We start from the raw sequence: 17,966 nt of genomic DNA, 5'->3' as shown, positions 1-17,966 counted from the left end.
CAGAATATCAAACAGGACACCATTCAGAATGCTGTGCTTCACTAAAAACACACCGTGGTTTATGTCAGCATAATTATGCTTTATGTTTTGCTGCTCCTCAGTCAGACTAAGAGTGGAAACTTGAGATGTTTTGGGTTCTGCTGGATGATACATAGTATAAAATAGGAGTAACACTCTGCATCTCTTCCTTGAGAAAGAATCCCACTGCCTTCAGAGGGCATTTTCCCTGGTGCAAGTCCTTTGTCCTTGCAATGACTGATGCCAAAGAATGCTGCTCGTCCCAGCACACAGCACAGCTCCACCAAGCAGCAAACATGCCATGGAGCAAAGAGGGAAAAACAAAGAAGGACCTCCCTGCACCACTAATCCTCACCTAGCCAACATCGTCAGAACCAGAAAACCTCACCAGCCTTCTTGTCCTAAATCAGCATTGCTGCCCTACCCCTCATCTATTAAATAAGGCTGTTCCCATGACACTGGCAGCTCCTTTTCTTGTAAGACCTTTCACGCTTTAAATGCTGGGCTATAAACCAAGCCATGCTGTGCAGCATTTCAGCCACGACCACACCAGAGCTGGGCAGTGATGCAATACCTGATCAACACAGCCAGCAGGAGCCCTTACCCACACACAGCCAAGGAATGCTGCTGCCAGGACAGCTTGCTTTGCTCAGAAGGGCTGACATAAGGTACAGTTTGCATCCAGAAGCAGAAGCTCCCTGCTAACATTTTGTTAAAGCCATCTCACCCAAGTGATGGGAATCAGACCCAGATGCAATGCTGACAGAATCCAAAACCTGTACGGCAGTGCCTGGCCCTTATCTCCTGCACACAGAGCCCTGCAGGTCAAAGTCTGCCCAGGGTGCAGGGAGGAGCTCCCTGTATCATCCTTCACAGGACATTTAGGGCTGGAACAGGTCCCAGAGCTGTCACCAGCCTCCATAGGCACAAACTGGAGGGGGTGTGTGCAGGGGAGGCTATCAGAGCACTTTATCTTGTTACATAAAAAAAACTTGTGGCTTAGCAAACTTCAAAACACCACTTCAATTGGATTTAGGAGGAGTCAGTAAATATACACATATCAAGTTCTTTTTCTTTAAGCACTGCTTTTCCGGAGCTCACCTGCATAAAAACAGACCGTGATTCCAGTCTATGTTTCTCAACAGGGACAACTTCTACACCTGCTTCGTTCTGTGCAGGCTGCAGAAGCAAAGCTGCTCCTCTCAAGCCTTAAAGCTCAAACAGTTCTTCTCCTCCTGCAGAGCTTACAACACCAAGAGCTTCCTCCTCCCCAGTCCCTTCTGTCACCACCACAACACACCCAGCTTTTCCCACCCTCTCCACATCTCTCTATCAGCCTGCTCAGTTCCGAGCTGCCCTCTGACTGCCAGAGCAAACCTGCAGCCACTGATAACAACACAAGGAAACCTGAACACGTCAGAATCAGAATTTAAACCTCAGAAAGGATTACTGAGCAGAAGTCACTCAAATGTTGCAATGTAAAGAACGTACCACTGTCCACAGAATAGCACCAACAGGCTGGGTATGGCTCTCCTGAGCACTTCCCAACACAAGAGAAGCCAATTTACACTTCTGTGCGTTGAGCTCCCAGCAAAGTATTTCAGGCAGTGTACATTTTTCTCAACTATTACATTATCAGATGCCCCACGTAAGCATTTAGCTTCTAAATACATCCTGCAATAGATATCGCCCTGATACAACGCAGGAACTGGGCCAAAAGATAAGGATACAACATAATTATTTCAAGCAATTCAAGCATGAAGTGGATACTTTTTAGTAGTATTGGAAAAGAATTTGGAAACAAAGATACCTTCAATGCTGCAACTTAATTTACTGTTGAGAGAGCAAGAGTTTGCTCCCCAGAACCACGCAGCCAGCACCCCCCACGTGTCCTTTCCCATCAAGAAGGAAAACAGGACCTGTCACTGATAAGGGAACTGCAGACTGTTCAACAATGCAGACTGCACACAGGCACTGCTCATGTAAGTGCTTTCATGTTGCCTGCAGGAGAGTCAGAATGCAAAGAACCTGAGGAAAAAAGTACACAAAATAAAGGTTTCACTGCAGGGTGAAGCGAGTCAGCCCAGCACAGCTCCTGCAATACACTTCCTTACACCAACACCGTGTGTTTCGCTGCCCATCCACTGAGAGCTGCTCAGAAAGCTCTGCTGCACACATTCCAGCAGCAGCCCTGCAGTCACAGGCTGACAGTGGGAGTCCCTCTGAGCTCAGTGTTCCACCAACAAGCACAGCAAGCTAAAGCTGTTTTTGTGATGAGCATTTTGTGTTTGCTCAGAAAACAAGGTACTACAAAGTCCTCAGATGCTGCCATCTCACGTGACCAAACCGATCTGAATGCTGCTCATCACATTTATTACTCAAGGAAGTTTTTCATCCTTCCAAAGAGTTCTGCAGGTTTGTATGGAACACAGCAACTCGTGGACTTATCTACAAAACACACAGACGTGCATCTACCCACTGTGTTATTGCTCAATCAGAAAGAGCATGAAAACAAGTGAGAAAAGATACTGTCAGTATGAAGCACACAAAGGAAACTCCCAAGCATCAGAAAGTCCCACTGCTACCTATCAGCAACCAAAGCAGCCCCAAGGACCACCTCCAAAGGAAGGGGTTTCACCAACCACAGTGAGCCACAAGTTGGACACGGGGACGTTTCCCTGTGCCACCAAACCAAGGAGAGCAAACCAAGCACCTGCTAATGAGGTGGACTGAGGAGAAGAGGCCTGCTGACCCAAGGCTGGCTGTCACCACAGCAATAAGTTGGGGCTGCACGTACTGATAAGAAAAACAGCATGGCATGCAAATACTTTCAACAGTTTCCATAAATCCTTTTTGAATTAAGGTTACCACTCTCTGCTGACAAGCACCGTGTGGGTAACCCTGCCTACAACTGGTTCAGGAGTTGCTGAATATGAGGCATTAAAGACTGGGCACTACACAGAGATGTGGAGTGTCTGCTCTGAGAACAGAAGCTGTGCTGCTGGCTCACCAATAACCACAAGCAGCACTTTGAGTCAGCCCTACGTGCCACTGCCTCGTCAGCCTGAGCTGGGCTTTCTGTCACAGCCTTGAAAGCAGAAGTTCCAGGCTGTCTGCACAACCAAGCCTGCAACAATCCAGCTCCTCTCGGCACAGATATAATCAGAGAGATTCTCAGATCTGCTCGTGTCCTACAGCCCCTTAATTACCTGAGTCACCAGACGCATTCACTCTCATTTTCTGCACTGTTCCATTCCAGTGCGTGCCTGCATCTGCGCTGTGCTGGCACTGCTCCTCTCAAAGCTCCACGCAGCAGCCACCCCAGCACATGCTCACTGCTATGTTTACAAACACAGCTGCTGGGCTGAAACAGACCAGGTCGTTGGGTTTGAGCGACGAAAGATGAATTCTGTCACATTTCCACACCTCCTTTCAAAATACTCTCCTGCAGTGTTCAAATGATACGAATTATAGGCAGAAGTAAAATGACTATTCACATTTCTGCATCCTGTGACTGTAGTTTGCTTTGTCCCACTTTGTTCTGAACACCCCAAAAACCACAGGCGTAAACTTTTACTTCCATCCATTAGGACAAGGCCCAGCTTTCAGCTGCATGCAGATTCATTAGCAAAGAGAACTGCAGCCTGGGGATTCCTCCTGCCTTCAGTGGGCCTGTGCCAGCAGAGACTAGATGGTGAATCAGAGGCCTCTTGACAAACTTGCCTCAGTGTTTTAAAGCGTGTGGTAAGGCTGATCACTTCCCTGCGTACCTTTCTAAGGGCTCTAAGTGCCAGAAGAAACAGTCATCTCTGTCATATGGTTTTGATAAAGCAGCTCTTAACAAGCTTCCCATGAGGAAATGGAAAGAAGCAACTCGGAGGGCAGCAGTAAAAATCCTATGTAGTGAAACAAAAAAGCAGTAAGCTGAGTTTAGTGCAGTCATTTGGTTTCGGGAGCCTCGGGGTTGAAATGAGAACATGGAGGAAACTCTTTTGTTCTTTGAGGAGGCTCAAAAGCTGTTGTTCACATAAAACCAAAGTCAGACCCTTGTCAACTCCAAATATTGTAAGAACAGTGACGTGTCACGCAACAAAGCCAACACAATAGCTGTAATGCATCTCATGTGTACCGCTTCAAAGCTGCAGAACTGAGAAACACACAACAGTTGTACTGAACCAAAAGATGCACTCCTTGATCAGCACCCTGTTCCTGAGCTCACACAGCACACGCCTGCTTGCTGGAGCGACCTCCTTCCGAGTAGCTCTTTAAAAACACCAACATATCAAACCACCACAACATTCTCCATGCATCCCTACCAGCCACGGGAAGACGGCAACGGGCAACAGGACAAACTACAACCTTTTCCTACAGCTGCAATCACCTTTTCCTACAGCTGCGATCGCACGCTGCCTCTGGTTCAGCACACACAGAACGAAGTTATCGCTGAAAATATACCTAAGAGCTTCAGGCCGCCCGGACAGCTCCCGGGAAGAACGGCCGGACCGGAGAGCAGCGCAGGGCCCGGATCTCCGGTTAAGGCCCGACCGCAGCCTCGAACCCGGGGCCACTCGGGGGCGGCAGCGCGCGGTGCAGCCGGGCCCCGCGTCCGCCGCCCACCGCCTCCCGTCCCCTCCCGCCCCGGGGCCGCGCCGCAGCGCCGGCAGCAGCAAACATGGCGGCCGCGGACCCTTTAAAAACCCGGACGAACGGCTCGGGCCGCCCCCGCCTCCCTCACCTTCAATCTGTTCCATTCTAACTGCCCCCGCCGCGTCCTCCGAGCCCAGCGGAGACAAAGGCCGGCGGCGGGGGCGGCGGAGGCCCGCCCGCCTCCTCCCGCACGGCAGGCCCGACGGAGCCCCGGCCTCGATTTCCGCGCCCCCGCCGCTGGCGCCGGGCTCCGCCCCGGGAGGCCGCCCGCCCCCCCACCGCCCGCTCCCGGCCGGCGCGGCGGCCAAGGGGAGGCGCTCGGCGGGGCGCGGGCGACCGCTGGCGGCGGGGGAAGGCGGCGCTCCGTGCCGCTGGGCCCGCGTCCCGGCCCCGCTCCGCGCCCTCCGCCTCCTCCCCCCCCCCACCGGCCGGCACCTCCGCGCATGCGCGCGTCGCCACCGCCCCTCTGCGCCCCATTGGCCACCCGGGCGGCACCCGCCGCAAAGCATCACGGGGGTTGTAGTCCTGCCGCTGCGCTCCATGCGAGCAGCAGCCCGATCGATTCAACAGCAGCTGCCCTCTGCCCGTGTGCGAACCCTGCAGCCCAACAGCAGCCGCTCTCTGTGAGGGCACACTCGCCACCAGCCCGGCTGGAAGCACAGCAGCCCATCGTGCCACTCATCTGTGCTGTGGTTACGAAACCAGCACAGCAGCTGAGATGCATTTAATTACTACTACTGGATGGTAATGAGGCCTGGGAAACAAACACCAGTTCTGCTGGGGAGATTCCAGCGTGCCTTCACGATTCTGGGTTGATCTGGCATGTGGGTTGGATGGAGAAAGAAAAACCTTCAACAGCTCCTAATCCTAATTTGGCTGAAAAATTAAGCACTGAAATGCTCGCAATTAATTCCCTCCCTCCACAGCCCCCGAATTTTTTTTTTCCCCCCACGGAAGAAATCACAACCCAACTATGCACAATAAATCTTTCCTGGAGCACAAAGAAAAAAAAAACAAACAACCACCATACAAAAAATGGAAAGCGAGAAAAGCACAAGGGAACAGAAAGTAAACGAGATGGAAAGATAATCCAACGTCTGTTAGCAGAGGAAAAATATCAGACAGTGAAACACAATGCATTGGGTGGCAAGAGAGGCATGATCCAACATGAAAGAGGAAACTGAAGAGAGAAGAGCTTCACGAGTCACTGAACAAAGACTGAGCAATGATTCCCAAACTCACAGCACTGCCCAGACCCTGCGGCCCAGCGCCCACAATAATGAGGTGCTTCTCTCTTGTGCTTGGGGGTGGGGGAAGGGGATAATTGCTGTAATAAAGTGAACTTAAAAGGCAATTCTGCTCCTTCTTAAATGCAATAAGCCATCAGAAATGGAGGTGACCTAAAAAAGGCCCTCTCTCTTTCTCAAGTCTTCTGTAAGTGTTGCAGTTCAAACTATTACTGCGGGGGTACTGACATTCTTGCAGCTGAGGACGTATTTCTTCTGCATCCTTTTGACAACTAAGCAACAAACTGACAGGAATTCCTGTTTTCCTTCATTTTTCTCCCATTCCTGCCTTCTCTCACACTATTTCTTCCTCTTCCTGACAGTTTTCGCTATTGTTCTGAAATGATCTGATGGATAAGAAACTACACATAGGGCTAGAGCAAGTTTTAACTCATCATAATCGAGGTGAAAGCAAAAGTCAGTGAGCAGATGACAACTTCCGCCCCTAGCAGAAGAAAGGATTAAAAGCTGTGAACACAGAACTGTTGCTTAAGCACACATTCTTTACTCACTCTGCGTGCAGGGACTGCAGGGAAGGTACAAACAGCTGCTGGGAGAAGAACATGCACTCACAAGTAATTAGAGATGCTTATCAGGATCACCGTTCAGCCTACACTGACTGTACCCAGCAGCCCCTGCCATCACCTCAGCACAATGCTTTGAACATTGTGCTTTTCGCTCCCTCCAGCCCTCGGAGCTCTCTGGGCTTTGCCTCCCTCCAGGCACTGCACTCCTGCTCACAGGGCTCCTCCTGAGCAGCTCAGACCAACACCAAACTGCAGTTCCATCAGCACCAGGCTCAGCATTCCTCCTATGCCACACAATGCTTTACAATAACCCAGAGAGAAAACAATGATCTTCAGCAATCAAAGAGGTGCTGCGCTCTCCCTGAAGAATGCTCTGCTTTAAATAAAGCCGGGTAATTGCTTCCAGGAGCCATGCCTCAAATCACACACAGGGCTCCTAAGCGTGGGAGCCAGCCTGCATGGCTCCCCTTAAAAACAGAAGCACCCAACCCTCCTTCAAACAGAAAGAAGCCCTGAACACTTGCCTTATGATGCTTAAATCACAATCAGGATCCAAACTGTACTGTTACATGGCACTAACAAGTGGTTTTGATAGTAATACAGAATGTGGGTTAATGGCAGAGTGCTTTTCTCCCCAGAATTTAAAGGAGCTGAAGGCCAGCCCTTATGGGCAACACTGAGCAATAACAAGAGCCCTGCTGCACTTCTTATCCAGCCTTCCCAATTTCTCATCTTAAACACCATTCACCTGCCTTAGCCACAACGAGAGAAACCTGTTCCTCATTGAGAATGCTTTGTGAGGCTGACACGGCATCGCTCAGGGCCTGCTGGCACCCCCAGCACATCGCAGCTCCACACAAGCCTCCTCTCAGCCCTGAAGGCGTGTGAGGAACCCGGCGCTGCCTCCCGCCCGCTGCAGGTGAGGACATCAAAAGGCACGATCTCACAGCTCTCCATAGTTGTGAGATCACCTGCAGGGCGACTCGAGGCTGAGGGAAGGAGGAAGGCCGCTGCCTTTCGCGCCCCGCAGCGCCGTACCTCACCTCACGACTTCCCGCCACCGCCTCACCGTGGCGTCACCCATAGGACATCACGCGCTAAGCCCCGCCCCTTAAATCTTACCGCCACTTCCCTCGAAGCCAATGAGAGGCCGCTTCCAGGGTCACCTCGGGTCATGCCCCGCCCCCGCCCTTCCGCTGTTGTGTCCTGCGTTTTGATTGGTTCCCGCCGCAGAGGTTGTGCCGCGAAGCTATGGAGCGACGCGGAGGGAACCATAGAGCTCCTCTTGAAGGGCTAGAGCGTCAGGAGCAGGGCGCGATGGGATCGCTTCGGCGGACCGAGGCTGGACGCCGGGCGGGGAGCGGGGCCGGCGGGGGCACAGCATCATGGCACTGCGCAGCTGGAGCGCGCTGCTGGCGCTGGCCAAGCCCAGGCTCAGGTCCAGGTAAGGCGTGCATGCATCGGATCCCGCGGGGATGGAGCCTCGGTACCGGGGATCGCAGGGCTGGGTTCATTTATTGGGTTCTGCAGCTGGCACAGCGCGCAGCGGGGGCTCAGCGCTCCTGTGAGCATCCAGCCGGCCTCAGCAGCCACCCGTGTGCGGCCTCAGCACCGAGGGACAGAGGGCACAGGGGGACAGAGGGCACCCGGCTCTGCCCTCTGTGCTCAGGCGTTCCTGGCAGCCCGTGGAAGCTCTCCCTAGGAGCAGTGAGAAGCCTCGTGTTGTCCTCCTCCCGAATTAAAGTTGTCGCCTTGGGATTTTCGGTGCTTTGCTTACTGCTCAGTGTTCAGAGCTGCAGGCATTGAGGCAGCTGTGAGGTTATTTTCACAGGCTGTGGCACCAAGCACACAAATTGGTGTTCAGGCAGCTTAGCCACGGAGCACCGTGCTTTTCTTAACCATCTCTCTGCTTCCAGAGGCTCCCAGCTCCTCCTGCACTCCATCTCTCCGTGCTCTCCAGCGATTGCTTTGGTCCAACTGGTGGATTTGCACTTAAACCAGACTTGTGGACGCCTTTCACAACGCCAGCCCCACGCACAGCCAGACCCCAGCCTGCCTCACCCTGCAGCTGAAGCCGTGCAATGGTTCCACACATCCACCTGTGTGCTCCGGGAGCCCCAGGAGCAGCCTGCACCCACCCGAGGTGCTGCACCCACCCCAACACCAGCAGGAGGCACAGAAAGCCCCGTAGGGAAAAAATCCTGGCACCAAAAAATTGTCTGTGAAGTGAAGCATTATTACAACGGTTTTCACTTGCTCTGGATTGATACTAAGGTTGCTGCCAGGATGGTGTGGAGGCTGCTGCATGGTCAGGTTCTCACTAGGAGAGAGAGACGAAGGGTAAGTGCCAGACACACGAACAACAACTTGCTATAATGGTGTATTCAGAGGCTTACTGTAGCAAAAGACATTTAACTGCGTGGTTTCCGTGCTTCTTTGGGACAGTTCTTTCTTTTCCTCCAGCTGAATAATAGCTTCTGCTGTGCTCTTCTTTGTGCAGTTGCTGAGGACCTGTGCAGATCTTTTCCGGCTGGTTCCTTTCCTGGTGTTTATCGTTGTTCCCTTCATGGAGTTTCTGTTGCCAGTGTTCTTGAAACTCTTTCCTGAAATGCTTCCCTCAACGTTTGAGACAGAGTCAAAAAAGGTTTGTGTTGTTCTCAGAGATTCCAGCCGTCTAGTTAGGACATCCATACAACAGCACAAGGAGTTTTATTTCATCTTTGTCCTACAACCCCTCTCCCTTTTGGTTTCCAAGTGGAAGTTCTATTTATGCTTTATTTCTTAAATGAAGGAAGAAAAGCAGAAAAAGAAATTAAACGCAAAGCTGGAATTAGCAAAGTTCTTGCAAGAGACCATTGCAGAGATGGCCAAAAGGAACAAAGCAGATACAGGACAAGGAAAACAGTTCTCTTCCTATGTGCACCAGGTAAAATGTGCCTTTTAATTCTATCATTCTGTTTCCAGTGAGAGGCTGGAATGCCAGCGTGAAAAACAGAAAGGGATTCTTTAGAGGGGCAGAAGGTGGGATTTTGATTCAGAAGGTGGGATTTTGATTCAGAAGGTGGGATTTTGTTTTAATTGGATTGGCATTTTTTTGTTGTTTTAATTAAAGATTCGTCACACTGGCCACAAACCCAGCACCCAAGAGATTGTGAGCTTCTCCAAGCTTTTTGAGGATGAGCTGACCCTGGAACACCTGGAGCGGCCGCAGTTGGTAGCGCTTTGCAAATTGCTGGAGCTGCAGCCCATTGGCACCAACAATCTGCTCCGCTTTCAGCTTCTGCTGAGGCTCAGGACTATCAAGGCAGATGATGAAGTAAGCTGAAATCAGCTCAGATGTACAGCTTTGGAGGAATGGAAAAATCCAAACTGTGTAAAGCAGCTTTCAGCCTAACTCTGTTTGGAATAGGAGGTTGGGCTGGGGATCTCCAGAAGCCACTTCTACATCTTATGATTCTGTAGGAACTGTAATTTGAAATGGTGTTAATCCTGCTGGGATTTAGAGGAAAGAGTAGAAAGGCTCTTCCTAGAAAGAAATGTGCTTCAGAAGGACATACCTGACTAACTGCGGGTTCAGCTTTAAAGCATCCAATCTTCACAGTTCTCAGGGCCACTGAAGGATTGCACATAAAAGTGAAATTCTCCGTACTGAAAAAAAAAATCTGGACCAGCATTTTTCATCCTCTGTAGCTGGGTGGATCCTGTCGTTTTTCAAGGACAGAATGCATTAGTCAGAAAGTCAGTACTGCCTTGTCTCTGCCTTGCTGTGACTTTATGCTTATCTAAAGGCATTTATTTAGCCTCAAGCTTATCAAGTTTTGGCTTTACTGTATGCCTAGATAGGAACGTTTCGTTTCAGATGATTGCCAAGGAAGGAGTCAATGGCTTAAGTGTGTCTGAACTGCAGAGTGCATGCAGAGCCAGAGGGATGCGGTCGTTGGGTCTCTCAGAGGAGCAGCTGAAGGAACAGCTCAGACAGGTGAGTGATTCCTGTTCAGTTATTCAGTCAGGTTTCTCCCAGGACAGAATGCTGCACAACATTCATGCAGAACAGAATCAGATTTCTCTTAGGATTCCTCCAAGGGTTTTTAGATGGATCCTGACTTGCACAGCTGAGATTTAAAGCGTGAAATATGCATGTTGCTTTGTAGAGCAAAGAGCTGGGGGTGGCTGGTTAGAAGCAAAATAAAGACTGGGAGGGGGGGAAAACTGTTTTAAGCTTCTGAAGTAGCCAGAACTTCTAGTAGAGCTAACACCAGTCTCTTACAGACATTCAAACAGATTACAGATGCTGCTGTAGGTACTGAATGATCTACAGCTTATCTGAAATACAAAGGAAGGGAGGAAATACGAGGAGATACAAAGGAAAGAGGAAACTTCCTCTCTAGTGTCCATTCTGTAGGTATTCCAAAGGCATCCAAACTCTCTCTTCTCATTGTGGTGGCTTAGAATTTCAGTAGCCAAACTCGAGATAGCTCCAAGATCTTCTAAGTACAAGGACTGCTAAGTAAGTGTTGACTTGCAGCCAGTTTTCTTTTCCCAGTGGCTAGATCTGCACTTAAAAGAGAATGTTCCACCTTCTCTGCTCCTGCTCTCACGTGCCTTGTACTTAATAGATGTAAAGCCACAACCTCTTCCAGAAAATAAGGTGAGTTATTTGAATAAAGCTCTCAGGTTAATGGTTGAACCATTACCCAAGTGAGGCGTTGTGACGTGAATCCTGTTTTTCCACCCTCCAAAAGAACTGAAATTCTGCCTGTACTGAGCTCTGTGTTCTTCCTTAGATAGGTGAAACTGAGGAAGTGATGACATCCATTCCTGAAGATCAGGAGACCCTGGTGGATCCTGCCCCCATTGCACAGGCAAGAAAGGTCAGAGAAGAGCAAAAACACAAAGTGAGCTTCAACTCAGGTTCATTTATCTTAGTTGAAGGTGGCTTCTTTTCAGCAAACATGGGCTGAACTGTCCAGGACAAAAAGTACCAATGCATCCAGGGTTACAAAGCCAGAACCTGTGGCTCTTAACACAAAGCTGAGGGAATTCCTTGTATGAGTCCAATCTGATAAAAGCAGCAACAGAGAACTAAAGGAGGGTATGGCAGTTAGGATGTGGTGTCAGCAGCTGGAGTTATTTCACAAAAGCCCTACTAAAAAGGAGAAATGATGGAAATGGCATTGGTTTCACAAAGATGCCTTGCAGGGAACAGCCTTGTTCTGACAAGGAGGGGGACCTTATGGGGTCTGCCTAGAAGCTTTGTTTTCCAGGAGGTTTCTGTGACTTAAAGTTACCTTTTTCCTCGAAGAATGAAGAGTTTGTACCTCGGCCACCAGAGAATTTACCAGTCTCAGAGGTGCCAGTTAAGCCACTCCAACAAGAGGTAAGCTTTTCAGAATGTTTAGGCTTTCTCAAGTAGCTTTGTCACACAGCTCATAGTCCAGCGGTGGAAATTCATGCTACAGGGTGTTCTGAATGTTAAGCTCAGCAGTGACTGGAGAAATTGTGGATCAGAGCTGCACTGAGGGCTGCTGAACACGACACAGCATGTTATTGAGGCAGACTCCAGGCAAATTGGAGGGAGTTGTCACTGTGCCCTTTGTACTCTTCCCTAGCAGTCTGCTTTAAAACACTTGGATAGAACTCATCTTCTGTCAGAACCAGCCCAGTATTAAGTGCCTTTCTGTATCTTTATGTATGTATGTATGTACAGTAATTTGCCTTTTCCATTATTCTTTCCTTTCTGTGAATAACAGATTGCAATACAGCTGCTTACACCTTGATTTAGGATGTCCACTTCAGGCCAGTTTGGGTGTCCAGGCTGAGCTATATTGACAGTAAAATGCTCCTTTACCCTAAGAGCTTTGATCTGAGTCAAATGTTGTTGTATTTTAAGAAGCCTTTGTATTGGTACTGCCTAAAATCTGCAACTTTCACACTCAGACTAAACTGGAGGCATCTCAGAGCAGCAAGGCTGGTGCCAATGGAGTCTAGCCTGAAGCCAGCAAGGACACTCCAGGCTGAAGAAAGGAGCTTTCATCTCTGCACCTCCTTAAAAGGAAAGTGTCTGTCCTGCAGACTGCTTTACAAAGAGGTGTCAGTAGTCCTAAGGGGCCCTTTCCCTCTGTCTCAAACTTACTCGCAGGCAGACAATGCTACAGCTGTGAGCATAGCACCAGCTTCTCTTTGTACTGCACCCCTACCCCCACCATTTTAACTTCTGCTGTAAATATGTTCCTATTTATACTGCTGTGTCTGCTGTTACTCACTGACCAGGTATTTGCGCTCCTAAATATTAGGAAAGGCAGCTTTTCATTTTCACAGGGGTCCAGGTGCAGAATGAACTAGTCTGGAAGTCCAGAATTCTGCACTTTAGAATCCTGTGCAGGAGCACAGCCACACATCCATGCCTCCCATCTTGTCCTGCTGCTGCAGCTTGACGGGGGCAGCCCAGCTGCCATGGGAGACAGAGGTGTGCATTACTCAGCATCCCTCTGGGTCTTGTGAGGCAACAACCTGCAGAGCCACAGGTTATTTCACAAGCTGAGACTTGGTTAAAACCTTACCCAGCTCAGCACTGCGTCATAGCAGCTGCCCTCAGACTTTTTAAACATGATTCTTCAGACGCTCCAGCGTCAGCTGCTGGTTTGTGGTAGACTCCACAGGAGGATACTGAAACTGTTTTTAGCATTTGTTAGTTTTTGGTGTATGTAAATATTTGGAAATTGTTTTATGGACTGTAGATATTTATACTGACTGTCAGATGAAAGCTAGGCTTGGTGCTGCGTCTTTTTTAGAGGTCGGACAACTTGTAGAACAATCAGACAAGAAAAAAAATACAGTCATCTCAAGGTCGGGGCATTATCAGCACTTTAAACGTGTGACTTTGGGCTCTTAATAGCAATACAGAATCAGAATGCAGTACAGGGATAGCTGTCTGCTGCAAGCTTAGCTCTGTACCTGCAACTCTGCCGTGGCAATAAAACCAATGTGCAATCCTGGATGTCTGCATTTTAATGGTGTCAATTCAGAGGGCAGAAAAAGGCACGCATGCACTTCCCAGGAGCAGCTGCCACAACCAGGGCTGTGCCACAGGGCCAGGAGCAGAGACTCTGTGTGCAGAGCAGCTGCAGCTCAGCAGATCCTAATGCAATTGGAGGGAATTGATCCCTGTCCCACAGTAACGCACATACATGCAATAATACCATTCCTATTGATGACTTCTTCCAGCTCTGCTCCCTCCCCCGAGCTCCCACTCTTTGCCAGCAGTCAATAGTTTACATCACTATCATCAGGGGACGTGTTTTCCTACTACAAAGGGGCCACACAGTAATTACTGCACGAATCTCAGCCAACCTTTTCCCTACAATGCAAACCAGTGAAGCATCTCCTGGTGCAGCTCTGGGGCTCTGCACCTCAGGGCAGCAGCACAGCCAATCCCAGCCAGCAGGCAGCAGCACGCTGCAGTGTTTGTGCTGCAGTGTTTGCACTGCAGGCTGCACCTGGGCAGCACTTGTGCCTGCCTGCAGTGCCTTTTCAGCCTGCATTCCCTGCAGCACAGAGCAGGGCTGGCAGCTCCAATGACCTCCACAGCGCTGTGCCCAAAATATGAAGCTGCAGAAGAGCAGATGTAAAGACCTGGTGCTTCCCAGTGTCCACGCAGCCCTTTTGCTTCAAGCCAGGCTCCAGTTCTGCACATACAGGCAGCATTCAGCAGCCAACACACACAGCTCAGCCCTGCAAAACTGCAGTGATGGCTGCACACGTGCTGGTGCTCTCAGCACCAACTGGTCACAGGCAGAGCAGGAACCTATGGATGCAGAGAAACCCCATAGCAGCAGGTGAGATGCTGGGCCAAGCATGCTCCATTCAGCAAAAATAAAATGAAATAAAATGGTTTATTCTCCTCCTGCACAACCCCCAGACCAGGCTGCACTCTGCAGGACAGGAGCTGCTCTTCTGCTTACACCCAGGGTTTATGGGATGCTGCCCAGGTGTCCTCCTCAGCACAGGGCAGAAGAGAGCTTTGCAGAGCTTTCAGGGTGCAGGATGAGCTTGGGAGGAGCTGCAAATTGTTGGGGGTTTCAGTGCAAGAGGTGGGCAGAAAATGTCTGAGATAATAGTCTTAATTCCCATAAATGGGTGATGTTCCTGGGAAAGACTGCTTCTCTGATAGTCTTTAAATACAACTGAGGAGAACAGCCAGTCCCACCTAATACAGGATAATGGGAGCAGTTGCACCCTGCAGTGTGAACCCATTGCCACCCCCGGGTGGGTGCAGCTCTGTGCTGCTGAGTGATGTATCCAGGTCAGGGCTGATCCCAGGGCAGCCCCGTGACCCCTTCACTGCTCAGAACAAACCCTCTGGCAGAGCCCCAGACCTGCAGCCATATCCCAAACCTGTAACCATACCCCAAACCTGCAGCCATATCCCCGACCTGCAGCCATATCCCAAACCTGCAGCCATATCCCCGACCTGCAGCCATACCCCAAACCTGCAGCCATATCCCCGACCTGCAGCCATACCCCCGACCTGCAGCCATACCCCAAACCTGCAGCCATATCCCAGACCTGCAGCCATATCCCAAACCTGCTATCATACCCCAAACCTGCAATCATACCCCAGACCTACAGCCATATCCTAAACCTGTAACCATATCCCAAACCTGCAGCCATACCCCAAACCTGCAGCCATATCCCAAACCTGCTATCATACCCCAAACCTGCAATCATACCCCAAACCTGCAGCCATATCCCAGACCTGCAGCCATACCCCAAACCTGCAGCCATATCCCAAACCTGCAGCCATATCCCAAACCTGCAGCCATATCCCAAACCTGCTATCATACCCCAAACCTGCAATCATACCCCAAACCTGCAGCCATATCCCAGACCTGCAGCCATACCCCAAACCTGCAGCCATACCCCAAACCTGCAGCCATATTCCAGACCTGCAGCCATACCCCAAACCTGCAGCCATACCCCAAACCTGCAGCCATATTCCAGACCTGCAGCCATATCCCAAACCTGCAGCCATATCCCAAACCTGCAGCCATATCTCAGATCTACTATCGTACCCCAAACCTGCAGCCATATCCTAAACCTGCAGCCATACCCCAAACCTGCAGCCATATCCCTGACCTGCAGCCATACCCCAAACCTGCAGCCATACCCCAAACCTGCAGCCATATCCCAAACCTGCAGCCATATCCCAAATCTGCAGCCATACCCCAAACCTGCAGCCATACCCCAAACCTGCAGCCATATCCCAGACCTGCAGCCATACACCAAACCTGCAGCCATATCCCAAACCTGCAGCCATACCCCAGACCTACAGCCATATCCTAAATCTGTAACCATATCCCAGACCTGCAGCCATACCCCAAACCTGTAGCCATATCCCAAACCTGCAGCCATATCCCAGACCTGCAGCCATACCCCAAACCTGCAGCCATATCCCAAACCTGCAGCCATATCCCAAACCTGCAGCCATACCCCAAACCTGCAGCCATATCCCAAACCTGCAGCCATATCTCAGATCTACTATCGTACCCCAAACCTGCAGCCATATCCCAAACCTGCAGCCATATCCTAAACCTGTAACCATATCCCAAACCTGCAGCCATACCCCAAACCTGCAGCCATATCCCAAACCTGCAGCCATACCCCAAACCTGCAGCCATATTCCAGACCTGCAGCCATACCCCAAACCTGCAGCCATATCCCAAACCTGCTATCATACCCCAAACCTGCAGTCATACCCCAGACCTACAGCCATATCCTAAACCTGTAACCATATCCCAAACCTGCAGCCATACCCCAAACCTGCAGCCATATCCCAGACCTGCAGCCATACCCCAAACCTGCAGCTATACCCCAAACCTGCAGCCATATTCCAGACCTGCAGCCATACCCCAAACCTGCTGCTCTCTGACCCCACAGAGCTCCTGGAGGATGGAGCTCTGGCCCCGCAGCACTGCAGAAGCAAAGCAGGGGAAATGCAGCTCCGAGCTGCACTGAGAGCAAGGAGGAAACAAACTAAGCAGAGCCCCATAAATTACTGCATTCTGTTCTGCAACATCGGGCAAATTAAATGGCGCAGAGCTCCAAGGCTGTGTGTGCTTTGGCGTGGGGAGAGCTTTTTCCAGCTCCACCAGTGCCAAACACCTTTCAGCCCTGCCTTTGACTCCAGGGAGCCCATTTGATGGCTTTTCTCCTACCCTGGGCATCCCCATGTTGGTGCTGCTATGGCACATGGCTGGTGATGCTCCCGGTCCTGAGCCCCTCCAGCACCAATCTTTGCTCCCTGCATCCCCCCTGCCCCGCTCCCCCCACCCCTGCAGCACCAATCCCTGCTCCCCGTGTCCTATGGGGCTGTGCCATGGCCCTTACATCAGCCTTTCCCCTAAAAGCCATTTGGGAAAGATGCACCGCTCAGCACTTTTAGAGCAGATTAATATTCAGAGGGAAAAGCAGTGATTTAGTGAGGCCCAAGCACAACAAAGGCTGAGATTTATGGCCTCCTGTATTAGAGCATTACATTCCTAGCAGGCTTTCTGTCTCTGTTATAAATTTGTAACAAAGACGAGCGAGCCTTACACCAGCTTAAAATAATGTAGAACACGGGCTGGAGAACCAAACCTCATGGGGAGGGGAAAGGGAGAGTTATGGGGTGTGGACAGAGGGGTCCTGGGGCTCCTGGATCCATCCCAGCTCTGTGCATCCTCACACTGGGATGCAGGAGGACGGCGGGATGCTCAGGGATGTTCTTCCCGTACCCACAGGTGGGGATTTTGGCACATCCCAGCATCAGTGCGTGGAGTGGGGCTGTGGGATTGCTCTGCACGGTGGCAGTGCTCGGATTGCACACAGGAATGGAGTTATTGCAGCCAGCCCGGGGCAGAAGTGACGTTTTGTTTGGATGAAAGCAAGGCCCAGAAGTGTCTGCTGTGCGAGCTGACAGGGAGTGATGTACAGCTGAGAGCAAGGCTGGGTCTGGCTGCTGGGGGGCTGGGGAGGGGGGGGAAAGCATCCCCAGTGTCACCCGTTAAACCTGCGTGGAGCTGCACGGAGGTGGAATTACAAACACGGTGTGTCGGTGCCTGGCAATGAGACAAAGCAGAGCTCAGGCAGAACCTGGGCCGAGGCCAGGAGGTTGTCTGGGGTCCTGTGCAGCCGGAGGGCTTTAAAAGGAGAGAAAAAGGAAAAGGGGGAGAGGACAAAGAGTTCTGAGGGGAGCCCAAAGTGCATTGAGGGCTGACGGAGCACGGCGCTGCTGGGGCTCCCCTTCCCGTGTAGCTGCCATAGGGACAGCAGGCAGCATCTCCTTTTGCAGGGCTGCCTGTGATTCCCTCCCCCCCCCCCCCCCCAGCCCAGCAGCACCTTCCCTGCGAAGGCTTCGCGGTGCTGCGTGGAGCCGCTCTGCTTATTATCATATTTAATTGCCCTCCTGCTCACCCCAGGAAATGAGCAGGAGATGGTGAGAGCAGCACTT

The 17,966-nt window shown here is 50.9% G+C and overlaps 1 protein-coding gene across 1 annotated transcript; it reads left to right on the top strand.

The window, feature by feature from the left end:
• Positions 1-7,863: 7,863 nt before the first annotated feature.
• On the top strand, positions 7,864-12,466 carry LETM2 (leucine zipper and EF-hand containing transmembrane protein 2; the record flags this gene model as incomplete). Its single annotated transcript, XM_079547341.1, has 10 exons — positions 7,864-7,922; positions 8,395-8,818; positions 8,979-9,122; positions 9,270-9,404; positions 9,591-9,794; positions 10,338-10,457; positions 11,022-11,126; positions 11,263-11,349; positions 11,781-11,855; positions 12,416-12,466. The coding sequence occupies 10 exons, from the start codon at positions 7,864-7,866 to the stop codon at positions 12,464-12,466; spliced, it is 1,404 nt and encodes a 467-aa protein (XP_079403467.1).
• Between the last annotated feature and the right edge of the window lie 5,500 nt (positions 12,467-17,966).

Source organism: Tetrao urogallus (assembly GCF_951394365.1).
Source record: "Tetrao urogallus genome assembly, chromosome: 27".
In the NCBI taxonomy this organism is placed as follows: domain Eukaryota; kingdom Metazoa; phylum Chordata; class Aves; order Galliformes; family Phasianidae; genus Tetrao; species Tetrao urogallus.
Note: the sequence above shows the minus strand (reverse complement) of the source record. Positions and strands in the feature narration are given on the sequence as shown.